This window comes from Lethenteron reissneri, chromosome 55 (genome assembly GCF_015708825.2).
Source record: "Lethenteron reissneri isolate LAM-NWPU_2019-01 chromosome 55, ASM1570882v1, whole genome shotgun sequence".
Classification (NCBI taxonomy): domain Eukaryota; kingdom Metazoa; phylum Chordata; class Hyperoartia; order Petromyzontiformes; family Petromyzontidae; genus Lethenteron; species Lethenteron reissneri.
The window spans coordinates 5,603,140-5,618,631 of NC_083833.1; the positions used below are offsets into that span (position 1 = coordinate 5,603,140).

At 52.8% G+C, this 15,492-nt stretch overlaps 1 protein-coding gene across 1 annotated transcript in view; it reads right to left on the bottom strand.

The window, feature by feature from the left end:
* Positions 1-3,045: 3,045 nt before the first annotated feature.
* The window catches only part of LOC133356779 (WASH complex subunit 1-like), a 111,340-nt gene continuing 98,893 nt past the window's right edge, over positions 3,046-15,492 (bottom strand). Inside the window, exons 10-11 of the mRNA XM_061574447.1 lie at positions 9,647-9,715; positions 3,046-3,366 (exon numbers count right to left, since the gene is read on the bottom strand). Coding sequence (XP_061430431.1) covers positions 3,191-3,366; positions 9,647-9,715 — 245 coding nt within the window. The 3' untranslated portion in view covers positions 3,046-3,190. The remainder of the gene's footprint in view (positions 3,367-9,646; positions 9,716-15,492) is intronic.

The following is a 15,492-nucleotide window of genomic DNA, read 5'->3' on the forward strand; positions in this document are numbered from 1 at the left end:
GTATTATTAATTTAAAAGCCACGGGTGGGGATAGAAAAAAAATCGCTTTTGAATTGAGGTCTACGAAAGTTTGCGTCTGGAGATTTTCAAGGATGCCCGCAATCGAAACGTGACATTGGATTAACAAGGCTCCCACAATTTTGGCTACGTCACAGTGAAAATCCGTTACCTGCAAAGTTACGCCACCCTCCCCCCCCCCCCCCATTGCAAGTCAACCCTTCAATTTCGAGTTGACGTGGAAGATGCGAACCCCATTCACTGCGGTTGGCATTTCAAGCTTGAGCCACGCAAACCCACCCCCGGTGGTCCTCGGCAAACGCACGGCCAAGCAAAAGCGGGGTAAAGTTCCAGGCAAGGTCGGCGTACGTCGAATGGACTACGAGCGGTCGGTCCCTCCGGTAACGCTTTTATTCCGCTAATTTCTAACTTGCACGTAAGAGGCCTTGCAACACCTCTAACAGGGATGGTTTACGTTGCGGCAATCGCAAAGGGCGTTCGCGCACGAACGCGCCCGCAATTCGGGGCACTCCTCCCTTCGTAAACGAATAAAAGCAACGATTTACAAACCGTGTAACGCGCGCGGCGTTCCAAATCGTTAACGCGCATTAAGTTGGTCACAACGTGCGTTTATTGCTCGATAATTACAGCGAAGGTCCGAACGTGGCGATTGGGCGGCTGCGATCGCGTTCGAGTACATCATGGTGCTGGTGACGATCGCTGGTAACGATCGCTGGTGAAACTCGCCGTCCGCGCACTTGTGAGTGGGTGCGCGTGCGTGTGCCAATCATCGGCAGTGTTGCAGTTAGCGCTAAGCTACGAACCCGGCGGCACGAGTTCGATTCCCGCTCACGGCCAACACCCGTGGCGATTATCTGAACCGGTCCTAGGTCTCCCCTAGGTCGACTCGGCCTCAAATGAGTATCTGGTGCGGTGTGTTAACATCGCCGCCAGGGAGACAAAGGACGGTCAGGCGTTGTGTTGGCCACCCACCCCCTCGTGTGCCGTGCCGGCCTTCATAGGTGCTCGCTAACAGCACTTGCCCCAACAGTCTGTTAAGGCTATACAGGAGATCTTTGTCTTTGTGTGTGTCCGTGTGTGAATGCGCGGACGAGTGACAGCCGTAGCCCCTGTATGGCAGCTTGCTCGGGCCGCGTTGACCGGTATATTTGCATATGAAGAACAAAACACAACACGTTACGTATGCACGTTGGACTTCTTGAGTGTCGCACGTAACCAACGGTGCTGATCGAGGCGTGTGCGTTCGCGAATAAATTTGCAAAGGAAAATTTACCGAGCACCCGCGTAATGATTTATATTTTTTGTACTTCATCCCAATTTTATCCCGATTGTGCTTTCGGCGGTTCTATCCGGGAACAACTCCTGACATCCCATCAGGGGGCAGTACTTTCCCGCCGCCCTGCAACAGAAAGTGCGGTCGGTCGCATCGCAACAAAACCGATGTATTATGTATTTAATTCTTAAGAGCTGGAAATGCAGACCAATTAAATGCAGAACAAAAATGTAATGTCTTCTTGGTTCTTTCGGTAAAGTCACGTAGAATGGAAATAATAAAATACATTTTTTTCTTTGGTTCTTTCGGTAAAGTCAAGTATAAAGATAAATAATAAATTAAATTAATCTTTATACGTAACTTTACCGAAATAACCAAAGAATAATTCCTGCAGTCACGAAAGCTCCAAATTAAGTTTGATACATTTTTTTTTTATTATTTCAATTCTACGTGACTTTACCGAAAGAACCAAAAAGATGAATCCCTGCAGTCACGAAAGCTTTAAATCAAAATTTAATGTGTTGGGGTTTTTCTTTGCGTTCTGCAGTCATTGGTGAATGGGCTAAGACGATCAACCAGTGGTGAACCCTGGATTCGAAGCCAGGATCGCAGCTGTGCCAGATGAGTTGGTCCGAGCTCCGAGTCGCCCGGCCCCGCCTCATCGGAGGCGACATTTGAATCCTTAGGGCAATTAGTTGAAGGCGGATCAGAACCAGATTATCAAATAACCCAGCGACTAAAAGTCGGCTGCAGTGCAATAGGCAAACTGAATTAGGTAATGAAAAGGATCATGAATCTTCCTCGAGAATCCACCGTTTAAATCAGTCCACATTTTCAGCCATGGCGTAGATCAAGAAACACCGACGATGACAAGAGAGATGGATGGAACACGAGCTAAATCATGCGCAAATCGCGGGAGACGGTCGCCCGCATTTATGCCGGGTGGCGAAAATGAGAAAAAAGAAACACGGATCAGGTATCGAACGCAAATCAAGAGATATCGCATCGACCTACTGATGAAGCTGTGGGCATGGTCGAGAAGAGTGGCCTTCATCTAGCAGTGGATATACATTGGCTCACAGTGATGATGACGACGATGACGTTGATGATGCTTGATTTGAAGCTTTCGTGACTGCAAGGATTCATATTCTTAGGTTTTTTCGGTAAAGTCACGTAGGTAAAAATTAAAATTAATAAAAGTAAAATAAAATAAAAATCACGTTTCGGAGGCAACACAAGCTTCCACCTGAAGACGGAAGCTTGTGTTGCCTCCGAAACGTCGTGATTTTTATTTTATTTTACTTTTATTAATTTTGATTTTAAATTTTTACCTACGTGACTTAACCGAAAAAACCCAAGAATATGTCGATGATGCCGATGATGATGTCGGCACGAACGCGGCTTTGTCGAGGCGGGCAGTGCCAATTGGGTGCTTTAAACGTAAGGACTGCGCAGGAAGCACGGCTGCGGGATCTACGCCGTCCGCAGGAACTCTGCGCACCACAGCATCCAATCGTTCTCCGCGACACCGGGGGGCGAGAACAGCAGCTTCAAAAGCCTCGCGCGGAGACGAGCGGCAGAGGTGCATATCACACCCCCCCCCCCCACCCCCGAAACTAAGCGGCGCCCTCACAGGCATCGGAAATCAATGAGCAGCCCGGCGGATTTCCCGCTCGGGGGCCCACCTGCGCGCGGAAAGTGCTCCTCCACTTTTAATGTTTGGCCGTCGCGAGCCGACAAAGCTTTCGCCGCCCCCCCCTCCTCCTCCCGTTCGATTGGATACGCCGCGGCAACGTGGGGGGGTGCGAAGGTGGCGGGATTATCCGGCGTGCCGCCCATCACCCGGTAAGATCCCGGTGTGGGGGGGGGGGGGTGTGGGTGGTGCAGGGGGGTGCAGTCTCAGTCAGCCCAGTCCTCCTCGCCGCCACCGCCGCCTCCGGGACTGCCGCTCCCCCCCGCGACGGCCGGAGGGGGCGGGATGGCGTCGGCCATGCGGGCAAATGCCCCGGACGACGACGACGACGACCCCGCGGCCGTCGAGGCATCCCCGCCACTCGCCTTGGAGCCCGAGATGCCTGCACGGGGGGAGGGCACGGGGGGAGAGGGCACGGGGGGAGAGGGCACGGGGGGGAGGGGTCACGGGGGGGAGGGGCATGGGGGGAGGGGCCCGGGGGGAGAGGGCACGGGGGCAGAGGGGCACGTGAGTTCAGGGGGCCGACGGAGCCTGCTCCTCCGCCCCGCTCGCTCGAACAACGGCGTGTCGCGGCCCGGTGACGATCCGCTGCTCGTAGTCACGGTGGCCGTCGAGGTACGGTATAACAATGGGTGTCGCTGCACAGCCCAGCAAGTAGGCTGTTTAGACGAAGATCGGCACGGGTAGAAGTGGTGCGGGGCAGACGGGGAGAGGGTCGAGAGCGTCGCAGGCGAACGACCACGGTGCACTCGGTGGTCAAGGGGATCGTAAGAGCGCGACAAATGAGAGGAGTTGGGGCAGAAGACGGGGAGGGGTGGGTGGGGGGGGCAGCAGGGAAGATCAGTGGGGATCACGGGAGGAGGGTGCGTAGGAAAGGGGACGACAAACAGAGCGGCTAGCATGACGCAGGCCTCGCACCGGACACTGCACTACGCTGCACTACGCTGCACTACGCTGCACTACGCTGCACTACACTGCGCTACGCTGCCCCCGGGAGGAACAACCTCAAGTCATCCGGTGTACCCTCGCGGTAAACCGCGCGGGTTTGCGGGCTTACATGGCGCGCAATTTCAAAGCGCTTCACGACGGCGTTGCAATTACGACGGCGTCGCACGTCCACCCCCCCCAACCCACCCGAAAACCGAAACGGAGACAGCCGCATCACCGCCACGTCCCGTTCCCAATCTGCCGCGCGAAAAGGCGCTTCGCCCTCCACAAGGACTGGCGCAAAAGTGGGGGGGTGGGTGGTTCGGTGGGTGGGTGGTTCGGTGGGTGGTTCTGTGGGTGGTGGGTGGGTGGTTCGGCGAGTGGTGGGTGGGTGGTTCGGCGAGTGGTGGGTGGGTGGTTCGGCGAGTGGTGGGTGGGTGGTTCCGTGGGTGGTGGGTGGGTGGTTCGGTGGGTGGTGGGTGGGTGATTCGGTGGGTGGTGGGCGGGTGGTTCGGCGAGTGGTGGGTGGGTGGTTCGGTGGGTGGTGGGCGGGTGGTTCGGTGGGTGGTGGGTGGGTGATTCGGTGGTGGGTGGGTGGTTCGGTGGGTGGTGGGTGGTTCGGTGGGTGGTGGGCGGGTGGTTCGGTGGGTGGTGGGCGGGTGGTTCGGTGGGTGTGGGTGGGTGATTCGGTGGTGGGTGGGTGGTTCGGTGGGTGGTGGGTGGGTGATTCGGTGGTGGGTGGGTGGTTCGGTGGGTGGTGGGCGGGTGGTTCGGTGGGTGGTGGGCGGGTGGTTCGGTGGGTGGTGGGTGGGTGATTCGGTGGTGGGCGGGTGGTTCGGTGGGTGGTGGGTGGGTGATTCGGTGGGGGGTGGGTGGTGGTTCGGTGGGTGGTGTGTGGGTGGTTCGGTGGTGGCTGGGGGGTTCGGTGGGTGGTGGGTGGGTGGTTCGGTGGGTGGGTGGGGTGGGTGATTCGGTGGGTGGTGGGCGGGTTGGTTCGGTGGGTGGTGGGTGGGTGAATCGGTGGTGGTGGGCGGGTGGTTCGGTGGGTGGTGGGTGGGTGGTTCGGTGGGTGGTGGGCGGGTGGTTCGGTGGGTGGTGGGGGGTGGTTCGGTGGTGGGTGGTGGTTCGGTGGTGGGGGGGTGGGTCGGTGGGGTGGTGGGTGGGTCGGTGGGTGGTGGGTGGGTGGTTCGGTGGGTGGTGGGTGGGTGGTTCGGTGGGTGGTGGGTGGGTGATTCGGTGGGTGGTGGGCGGGTGGTTCTGTGGGTGGTGGGTGGTGATTCGGTGGGTGGTGGGCGGGGTGGTTCGGTGGGTGGTGGGTGGGGTGGTTCGGTGGGTGGGTGGTTCGGGGGGTGGTGGGCGGGTGGTTCGGTGGGTGGTGGGTGGGTGGTTCGGTGGTGGGTGGGTGGTTCGGTGGGTGGTGGGGGGTGGTTCGGTGGGTGGTGGGTGGTGTGGTGGGTGGGTGGTGGGTGGGTGGTTCGGTGGGTGGTGGATGGGTGGTTCGGTGGGTGGTTCGGTGGGTGGTGGGTGGGTGGTTCGGTGGGTGGTGGATGGGTGGTTCGGTGGGTGGTTCGGTGGGTGGGGAATTGTGGGTGACCGGGGCTCGTGAATAAAACATGAGGTGTGAGCGAGCGCGCTGGAAAGTTTTTGCCGTCACCACCGTCACCGCCGTCACCGCCGTCACCGCCGGGGAATAAGAAAGCGGCGAGCGGAGGCGACGGAGCGTGCCGAGTGGCCGTTATGTAAGCGCGCGGATTAGTCCGTAACGGCGTGGCGGAGTGCCGACGATAAAATTATAATGCGAGATTCAATTGGATTTTACAAAACGAGGAGGAGGAGGAGGAGGTTATTTAGATGGGATTGCTCTGGGCTCTGGGTGCCCCCATGCCGGCGGATTGGTTCGCTCATTCCCGACCGCTCGCACCTCAAGCGCATGGATCCCAACGACAAAATACGCACTGGAAGAGGCGGCGTGCGTACGTACGTAGAAGTTCTTTGGCGCGGTACGTAGCCAGCCGTGCTAATCCAAGGTGCGGGGGAAGGACAACAAACTAACACAAAGAGCAGTTGGTAAGAAATGAGTTTTCAATCTCGATTTGAAAAGCGCACAGCGCTCTCGGTGGCTTCCCAATATCGCGCGTGAAAGTGCAGGGGGGGAGTCAATCTAACAAGTGCGTTCATTTTCACACGCAAAGTGAAAAAGATCCCCCCCCCCCATGTAGCTCCTGACAAGCTTTATCGGGCTGTTTGTGAACGCCTCTGAAGGCTGCGATGGCACAAGACGGGGTGGGTGGCCAGCACCACGTCCGGCAGCCTTTGCCTCCCCAAGTGGCGATGTTTACTACACGCCGCACCAGGTGCTCATTTGAGCGGGAGTCGACCTAGGGGAGGCCCATTTTCACAAAGACATACTCTAAGCCAGTGGTCCCCAACCTTTTTGGCACCAGAGACCGGTTTCGTGGAAGACAATTTTTTCACGGACCGGGAGGTGGGGGGGGTCATCATTGGGTCACAGCGACGTTTGTTTTTTACTCATTTTGGCTAGGGCTCACAGCTTGTGGCATTACCAACACTGTGACTGGACTGTGACAAGTGCGCAGTGCGGGAAGAAGCGCGGACGGAAGTGGTAAATAATAAAATAATGGGGGCGGGCCACGCACGGACTCACCGCTCCCCTACTGTTGTGCGGCCCGGTTCCTAACAACCGGGGGTTGGGGACCCCTGCTCTAAGGCATGTTTCAAAATGCGGAGGAAAAAAACCAGAGGACCCGGAGAAAAATCCACGCGACCACAGGGAGAACATGCCAACACCAATGTACAGCAGGCGTCGGGGTCGGGATCGAACCCATGGCCTCCTGTACACCAGGCGAGGTGGTTAACACTTCGGCATCGTTACACAGGGTGGCAGCCGCGATTGTAATGGCGCGCGCGTAGTCACCGGGGAATTGGGTTTTAAAACAAATAACGATCATCTCCGTGTTTCTAAATTGAGTCATGCACGGCAAATTTTGAGAAATCCCATTACGGTAATGTGTTCTTTTTCCTTAGCGTGGCCGTGTTTTTTTTTTCTTCGCGTTGGCGTTCGTGTTCTGAATTTTTTATTACGACTTCCGCGCAGGGTCAGGTTTGAGCTGATCTGGACCTCTGTGAAGAAGAGCTTCATGGGCCATACGTGAGGAGGACACGTGGCACAGTTTGGCGCCGGCTGTCGTCGCTGCGGTCGTGTCGCTAGAGTTCTCTGCGGTGAATAACAATGTCTTCGGAAACGACGGCGCCGCCACTACGCCTCTCAAAATAAAATTAACACCATGCGGCTCGCTCGTGCCGAGGTTCAGGAGGCGAACGGCGACACCGACACCCTGCGACGACTTGCAGACTTCTCGGAACGGGAAAGGGTGAATGGGGGGCACACGTTGGGACGTTTGCAATCGTCATCTGGTCCAACACCATGTGAGACTAGGCTCTAAGGAAAGCTGTCTCGGGTGTGGACCAATCAACTTCAAGGACAGTGCATACATTATCAGAGTTGTGTTTTTTGTTTGCATTATGACTGCAGGTATTTGGTCTATGTAACATGACTCCTTGTAAAAAGGTGTCAGTTTTGTTGCCAGATAGAAGGGTAAAAAAGCAATTATCATATTTTTTACTGGCAAATGAGGTTCCAATGGTGTAAATGCTTACCCCGAGCTCTCATACTCTGATGGTGCATTGTCTTTGAGTTGTGCGCCTTTTGGCGTCATCTGGTCCAACCCATGCGAGACTAGGCTCTAAGGAAAGCTGTCTCGGGTGTGGACCAATCAACTTCAAGGACAGTGCATACATTATCAGAGTTGTGTTTTTTGTTTGCATTATGACTGCAGGTATTGTGGTCTATGTAAACATGACTCCTTGTAAAAAAGGTGTCAGTTTTGTTGCCAGATAGAAGGGTAAAAAAACAATTATCATATTTTTTTACTGGCAAATGAGGTTCCAATGGTGTAAATGCTTACCCCGAGCTCTCATACTCTGATGGTGCATTGTCTTTGAGTTGTGCGCCTTTTGGCGTCATCTGGTCCAACCCATGCGAGACTAGGCTCTAAGGAAAGCTGTCTCGGGTGTGGACCAATCAACTTCAAGGACAGTGCATACATTATCAGAGTTGTGTTTTTTGTTTGCATTATGACTGCAGGTATTGTGGTCTATGTAAACATGACTCCTTGTAAAAAAAGGTGTCAGTTTTGTTGCCAGATAGAAGGGTAAAAAAAACAATTATCGTGAGAGTTTGTCGCGGCTGCATCTTTCGGCAATTGCGCGCGTTCAGCGCGGTATCAGAATCAGAATCTTGACTTCGACTGGAGGCATCTGATGAGCTATGAAGCTTTTTTTTTCCACAGATGACCACTATGAGATCACACATCACACCGAAACTCAAATCCCTCCACTGGCTCCCAACCCAATCTGGGATTAAGTTCAAGATGGCACCACTCACCGTTCTCAGTATCCCCTCCAGAATCGCCCCGACTTAACTCTCCCCTCTCACCTCGCTCTAATCCCTTCCTCGCACTCTCCTACGTCTCCCCTCTCGTCTCGTATAATTACGATCCATCCCTAGCACCACAACATGTTGGGTGAGGGAACCTCAGCGGTTCACTCCAAAATGGCATTTTAAAATATCCGTGTCATTTCCCCCAAATTAATTCCCGATTGCGCTATGGGCATCACTGCACGGCACGAGAACGGTGCACGGAAGCGGATACCACAGAGCTGCCTCTGAAACCCCTTTCAACTTGACCTCTGGTCGACAAAGGGGCAGGGGGGGGTGGAGGTACTTTCCCACCCGCACGATACAACCAACATTGATAGTCTTAATTGTTGAACTTTTTTCTTCGTGGTTCTTTCGGTAAAGTCACCAGAGGTGGGACAAAGTCATTGTTATGCAAGTCCAAGTCGAGTCTGAAGTCATCAAATTCATGACTCGAGTCTGACTCGAGTCCAAGTCACATGACTCGAGTCCACACCTCAGAGGTGGGACAAAGTCATTGTTATGCAAGTCCAAGTCGAGTCTGAAGTCATCAAATTCATGACTCGAGTCTGACTCGAGTCCAAGTCACATGACTCGAGTCCACACCTCAGAGGTGGGACAAAGTCATTGTTATGCAAGTCCAAGTCGAGTCTGAAGTCATCAAATTCATGACTCGAGTCTGACTCGAGTCCAAGTCACATGACTCGAGTCCACACCTCTGAAAGTCACGTAGAAAGGGAAATAATAAAATAAATAAAATAAACATAAAATAATTCTCACGACGTGTCGGCCACAACGCAAGCAGCCGTCCGCAGGTGAAGAACAGGTCTGGACGGAAAGACAGCATCTGAATGAAACACCACCAGGCTTGGAAGCGTATATTTAAGCTGGGTTGTTGAACTTTTTTCGCTCCGTACGTAGCCAAACGTGCTCATCGGGGGTGAGGGCGAGACCTGGACTCGATCCCATTTGAGCTCGGCATCAAATTTGGCGCGACGGATTTTTTTTGCGCACGCGTTGGTGTGACCGGTCCCGGTCGATCGCCAACTCACTCGCGGCGCTTGAGAACCCCGTCGAAGTACGTGCAGTGGGCTGAAGAAGCACGGATTTGACCCCAGGACTCTGCCCTCTGAGCCACCCAATCACGCTCTTCTCCAGTGCCACGGTGAGCCGCTTGCCGGCTGATTGGTCGGGAGAGGGGGAGGGTAGCTCTCGCATCGCTCGCTCGCTCGCTCACCTTTACGACGCAATTGGAGCTTGTTAAAGAGGTCGGACATCAGGTCACCTCCCGCCGCCACGCCAGACGCTGCACACGGCAGGCATATGCACACATGGACACACACAAACATCCCCCCGCAGAGCTTTTAACAGACTGCTGGGGCAAGCGCTGTCAGCGAGCAGCTATGAAGGCCGGCACGGCACACGAAGGGGGTTGGTGGCCAGCAACACTCGTGACCTCCTTTGCTTCCCGAGTGGCGATGTTTACACATCGCACCAGAGTCGACCTAGGGGAGGCCCAGGACTTGTTCCGCACAGACCCGATGGACACACAGACAAAGACAAAAGATCCCCCGTGTCACATTAACAGATTATCGGGGCTGCTAGCGAGCACCTATGACAGACATACACACACAAAAACCGATGAGCCCTGTGCAGTGGTCACCACTGGAATAAGGTGACTGCCAAATAACAGAGAGACAGAGAGCCAGTGAGAGATACGAGACATACAGCGAGAGAGCCAGCGAGAGAGACAGACAGAGAGAAAGAGAGAGAGAGCCAGTAAGAGATACGAGACAGACAGAGAGACAGTGAGAGATGCTTGCAGGTGGCCGTCACGGCCCACTACCCTCATTTTGGCGACGGTGCCCGCCACGCATGCAGTACCCAGAAACCTCCACCAAGCGGCAGCAGCGGCCCGGCTTCGTGACAAACCTCTCTCTCTTTCTAGCCCTCTTGCTCTTTCTCGCTATCTCGCCCTCTCTCTCTCACTCTCTCTCTTGCGCTCTCGCTCTCTCACTCTCTATCTCACTATCTCGCTCTCTCTCGCACGCTCTCTCTCTCTTGAGCTCTATCTCGCTCTCTCTCTCTCGCTTCGGGCGCGTTCAGCGCCACGATCCAACGCGATCGAGCGCAGGTGGCGCGCTTCCGCACGAGCTCGACGACAACGACGCCGCCGCCGCGCCCTTCGCCAGTGTCAACGCGCCGTCGCGAGCCGTTGGTGACGACGTTTAAAATCGGTCGAGGGCCACTGTTCGTATGTCTCCTCCGCGACACCCTCGGGGTGAAACTCGCAAATCTCGCTCAGTGAACGCCGACGACCGGGATGTGCTCCTCGTCAACGCTTTGCCGACAGTCCGAGCAAAGGGCCCTCCCCGTTCGTCTTGTTGCCTGGGCCCGCCCCGGGCTGCCGAGATTGATGTTCGCTGGCCTGAGCTGCGGCGGCCAGAGAGAGGGACTGCGGGGGGCATGACACCACGAGTAAGATGAGCCAACAGTAAAGAGGCAAAACGCTGCGTGGCTCTTCGCACCTTATCCGTAATGGCCTGGCAAGAAAATCGTACAGGAAGTCCGCGCCGAGGAAGGGGATGGGAGAGATGGAAGCAGCTCGCGTGAAGGTCCTGGGTGGATTGTCACGTTGCCGGATCGCGGGAGACGGCCGGTGGCTTGACAGGTGGCTTCATTCGGCAGTAGCTAGCTCGTGGCCGACGACGATGATTATGATGATGACAATGATGATGATGACGATGGCAAAGATGAGCGATTCATTCCCGGTCTCTCCCGGGCGTTTCGACGAGTTGTCCCGATTCAGGGTTGCTATTAGATTCAAGGTTCGATGAAAATGTTTTGCTACGTTGCGATAAAAGTAGCAGCGGACACTCTCGTGGTGCAGAAATAAGAGAGGGGTGGAGCGGTGGGGCAGTGGCCACCCACAAGCATGGCAATGGAGGTGAAGAGGCAGGAGTTAGAGGTGCAGCCCTGCAATGGCTTGCTCGAGCCACCGCTGGTAGAAGGGCCAGCAGTGGCATTGAAGGAGCCATACTGTTTTGTTCTTTTGGTAAAGTCACGTAGGTGAAAATAAATAAATAAAATGAAAAAAAAAAATAGAAATAACTACATTTTGTCCTCACCTGATGACGGACGCTTGTGTTGCGCCCGAAACGTCGTGATTTAATTAAGTTTTTTCTATTTTTATTCTTTATTTTTATTCTTATCTTTTATTTTAAAAAAATATTTTCTTTTTTTTTTTCACCTACGTGACTTTACCGAAAGAACCAAACAGTATGGATCCTTGCAGTCACAAAAACTTCAAATCTAGAATTGAAGGAACCTTCGTAACAAACAAACAAAAAGAGCCTTGAGACTTGACGAATCTCTCCCGGATAGACAATCTGCATCATCATCATCATCACGATCCACGGGCAGATAGCCAGGAGGTGTCCCACTGCACATTTCATCATTTATCTTCTTGGTTCTTTCGGTAAAGTCACGTAGAAGGAAAATAATAAAGTAATAAAATAAAATATAATAAAATCATTCTCACGACGTTTCGGCCACAACGCAAGCAGCCGTCCTCAGGTGGAGAACAGGTCTGTCGAGAAGACAGTCTGAATGGCACGCCCCAGGCTTGGAGCGACTATTTAAGCTGGGATGGAGGGGTGAAGAGCGTCTTGACAAAATAATTTCCATATCAATAGGAATTTAGCATATTTATGGTAAATGCAGATATGCGATTAGTACTACTTGTGAAGTGCGTAGGAGGTTTGGCGAGGGGTATAAAGTCATTATGCCCGTGCATTATGCAGGATTAGCAGTATCAAAGGGAGGGAGTAAGGTTAGAATTAATAAAGGGAAGGAATGTTAATAATATAAAATTTCATCTTTTGTTTCCACTTTCCTCCGTCTTGCGCCAATATGCTCAGGTGGTGACACATCTTTCTGGCACAAGCCATTTCTCTGCCATGTCTTTCTTCTCTTTCCCGCACAACGCCACTTTACAGTGAGGGAATAAGTATTTGATCCCCTGCTCCTAATCTCAGCTCGTTGCCTGTATAAAAGACATCTGGGAGCCAGAAATCTTTCTGATTGAGAGGGGGTCAAATACTTATTTCCCTCTTTAAAATGCAAATCAATTTATACAATTTTTGACATGCGTTTTTCTGGATTTTTGTTGTTGTTATTCTGTCTCTCACTGTTCAAATAAACCTACCATTAAAATTATAGACTGATAATTTCTTTGTCAGTGGCCAAACGTACAAAATCAGCAGGGGATCAAATATTTTTTTCCCTCACTGCTGTTGCCCATCACACACACACGTGCCCAAACAAACGATATCTTTGCAGCAGCCTCGCGTTCAGACGCTCCATACACCAGAGGTGCGTTCCCCCCGTCAGCGTTGGCTCGGATGTACTATTATTCTTTTCCAACGTGCCATCTCTGCTAATTATACCTGACCCGGCCCCCACCTGTGTCTCTAGGACAGACAGCGCGCAAATTAGGAAAATCTCTTAACAAGACGGGACCAGGAGCCATCTGTCGTGCCGGGGAGAAACCGACAGGGGGGGGCATACCGCGTGTTTTCTGGAATGCAAAATAAAAGTGTGAAATAAAACTGGCACGTAATTTGATTCGCGTCAAATGCTGGCGTTGAGGGAGCGTGCCAAGCCCCGCCTGCGCCGTCGATCAACGCGTCGTGAATGAAGCGACGCTTGAATTCAATAACCGAATACACTGCTCAACAACAACAACAAAAAACATTTTTTTCTGGCCTCGACTTTTGCAGCTGTTTTAGACTAATTTCAGGGTGCCGATTCCAAATCTGATCTCAGATTTGCTCTATCACATCTCATTCTTATGCTATCGGCATACCCCATTTTCATTGATTTTACCCGAAATTCACTCTGTCATTTATGATTGCAAGTTGTTGCGAGTCAGTGACTGATTTAGTGTTAAAATATGGTGCTGTATGTTTAGGATAGTGCGTTTATAATATAATTTTATGTAGACATCCACATTAATTCAATATTTTTCTTCTGCAGTTTTTATTGAAAATGCAATATTTAAATATCTCAAAAACCTGATGTGATAGACAAAAAAAACTGATGCCAGATTTGGAATCAGCACCCCAAAATTACCTTAAAACCGTTGGAATACCTTATGCCAGAAAAAGTGTGTTGACCAGTGATATCACCGCAGCAACGCTTATAAAAATTATTTCATAGTCGTACAAAAAACTCATTACGCGCTCTGTGCGTGCGTGGACGTTTTCGCGGCCCTTTTGCAAATCCACCGCCAGATGACGGCCTCTGTGCCCACGCCGTGCGGGTCGTGGGGGTGAGTCAACCTCGACAGGCTTGCCAGTAAGGGCTGAGCCTGGATTGCCGGTGTGCTGTACTAGTGTAGTGCCATAAGAGGAGAGGGGCTGCTGGGGGCTCTGGGACCCTAGACAGATAAGCCCTCGGCGCCAAGCGCTGAGATCCCAGACAACCCAGACAGTTAAGCCCCTTGGCGCCACCAACGGGGGGGCTGTGTGTGCTCTGTGGGATATCTGGGGGTGCACACAACCCCACCCCTCGTTGGGGACGAGGTATAAAAGGGCAGCTCCCTGGCCGATCGGGGCCAGTCGCAGCTCAAGACCCAAGACCCGCCAGCCAGCCAGCTTAGGACCCTGGACTCCCTCGTCCCGCTTGTCCTTGTAAGGGCCGGGACGCTGTGAGGGCCAGTGGTGGGACTCTGGGACTCCCGGCTCTACGTCCTTGTAAGGGCGAGTTCCGAGGAAGCCAGAGTCCAGACCCGCACCTTGGCTGGGACGGGTCAGGTAGCCTCCCCTAGGGTAATTGTAGCCGGAGGACCCCAGAGCGTATCTAGGCTGTGTACCTAGGCTGTGTACCTAGGCTGTGTACCTAGGCTGTAACAGAGTATCAGGACTGTTGGAGTGTTGTATTGTAATAAAGAAGTTACCTCTACAAGTGTCTCCAGAACCCATTACACTGTAACGAATTGGCCGCGTTCTTGACTTAAAGCTTTCGTGACTGCAGGAATTCATATCCTTTTGGTCTTTCGGTAAAGTCACGTAGATAGGTTCAAAGAAAAAAACAGAAACTACGACGTTTCGATCGCAACTTCGTAGTTTTTGTTCTGTTCTTTTAACCATTCTACGTGACTTTACCCAAAGACCCAAAGGATACGGCCACATTCTGTTTACATAACACAACCCTACTGATTGGCTATCGGGTGGTGGCGGGTTTAACGACACATATTACCCAAACAAAAACTACATTACAGATGATATTGGTTGTGAAAACCTACTACAGTAGGTGTTAAACTGAAGGTTGGCGAAGGTGGGGGAGGTTTGGGGAGAGTAGACGCGGGAGCATAGAAGTACAGGGCAACTATGGATTTGTTGCGTGTGCCCCGCTGATACCCACCACCGAGTCCCGGCAGCCCCTCTCTCGCAAGCCGTGAATGGTGGTCGCCCATCCAAGGGCAATCCAGGCTCAAGCCTGCTTAGCTTGGCCTCCGAGCTCTGACAAAATCGGGCGCATTGCGCACCTACGATTGGCACGGCTGGCTACGTACGGTGCGAAAGAAGTTCAACATGCATACAGGTGCGCTTCTACGGCCGTCTGGAACGCTCTTCCTTCCGATATTAGCAAGCCACTGGAGTTATGCACTTTGAAATCATCGGAATTTTAAAACTCATTTATTTACAAGTGCTCTTTGTGTTTAGTTTTCTGTGCTTCGCCCCCCCCCCAACACACGTCCGGATGGTTACGTAGAGTGCGAAAGAAGTTCAGCATACACATTCTAGTTTGACACGTAGGCTTTCGCGACCAATATTATTCGTAAAAAAAAACGTTGATTATGAATACACATTCTAGGTGATACTGCAGCAATGGGTTGGCGGCAATGATGGACACCCGTGATGGAAGACCTTGAAGAGAAGTGTTCGGTGGATAGCACGGGGGAGATGTAGACATCACAACCACGTGAGCCTGAACACGCGGACCAAACTTAACGACTCTCTCCCTCTCTCCGTTCGTCTTCTTTCGTACGGCTGACGTATACACCTTCTTGGTTCTTTC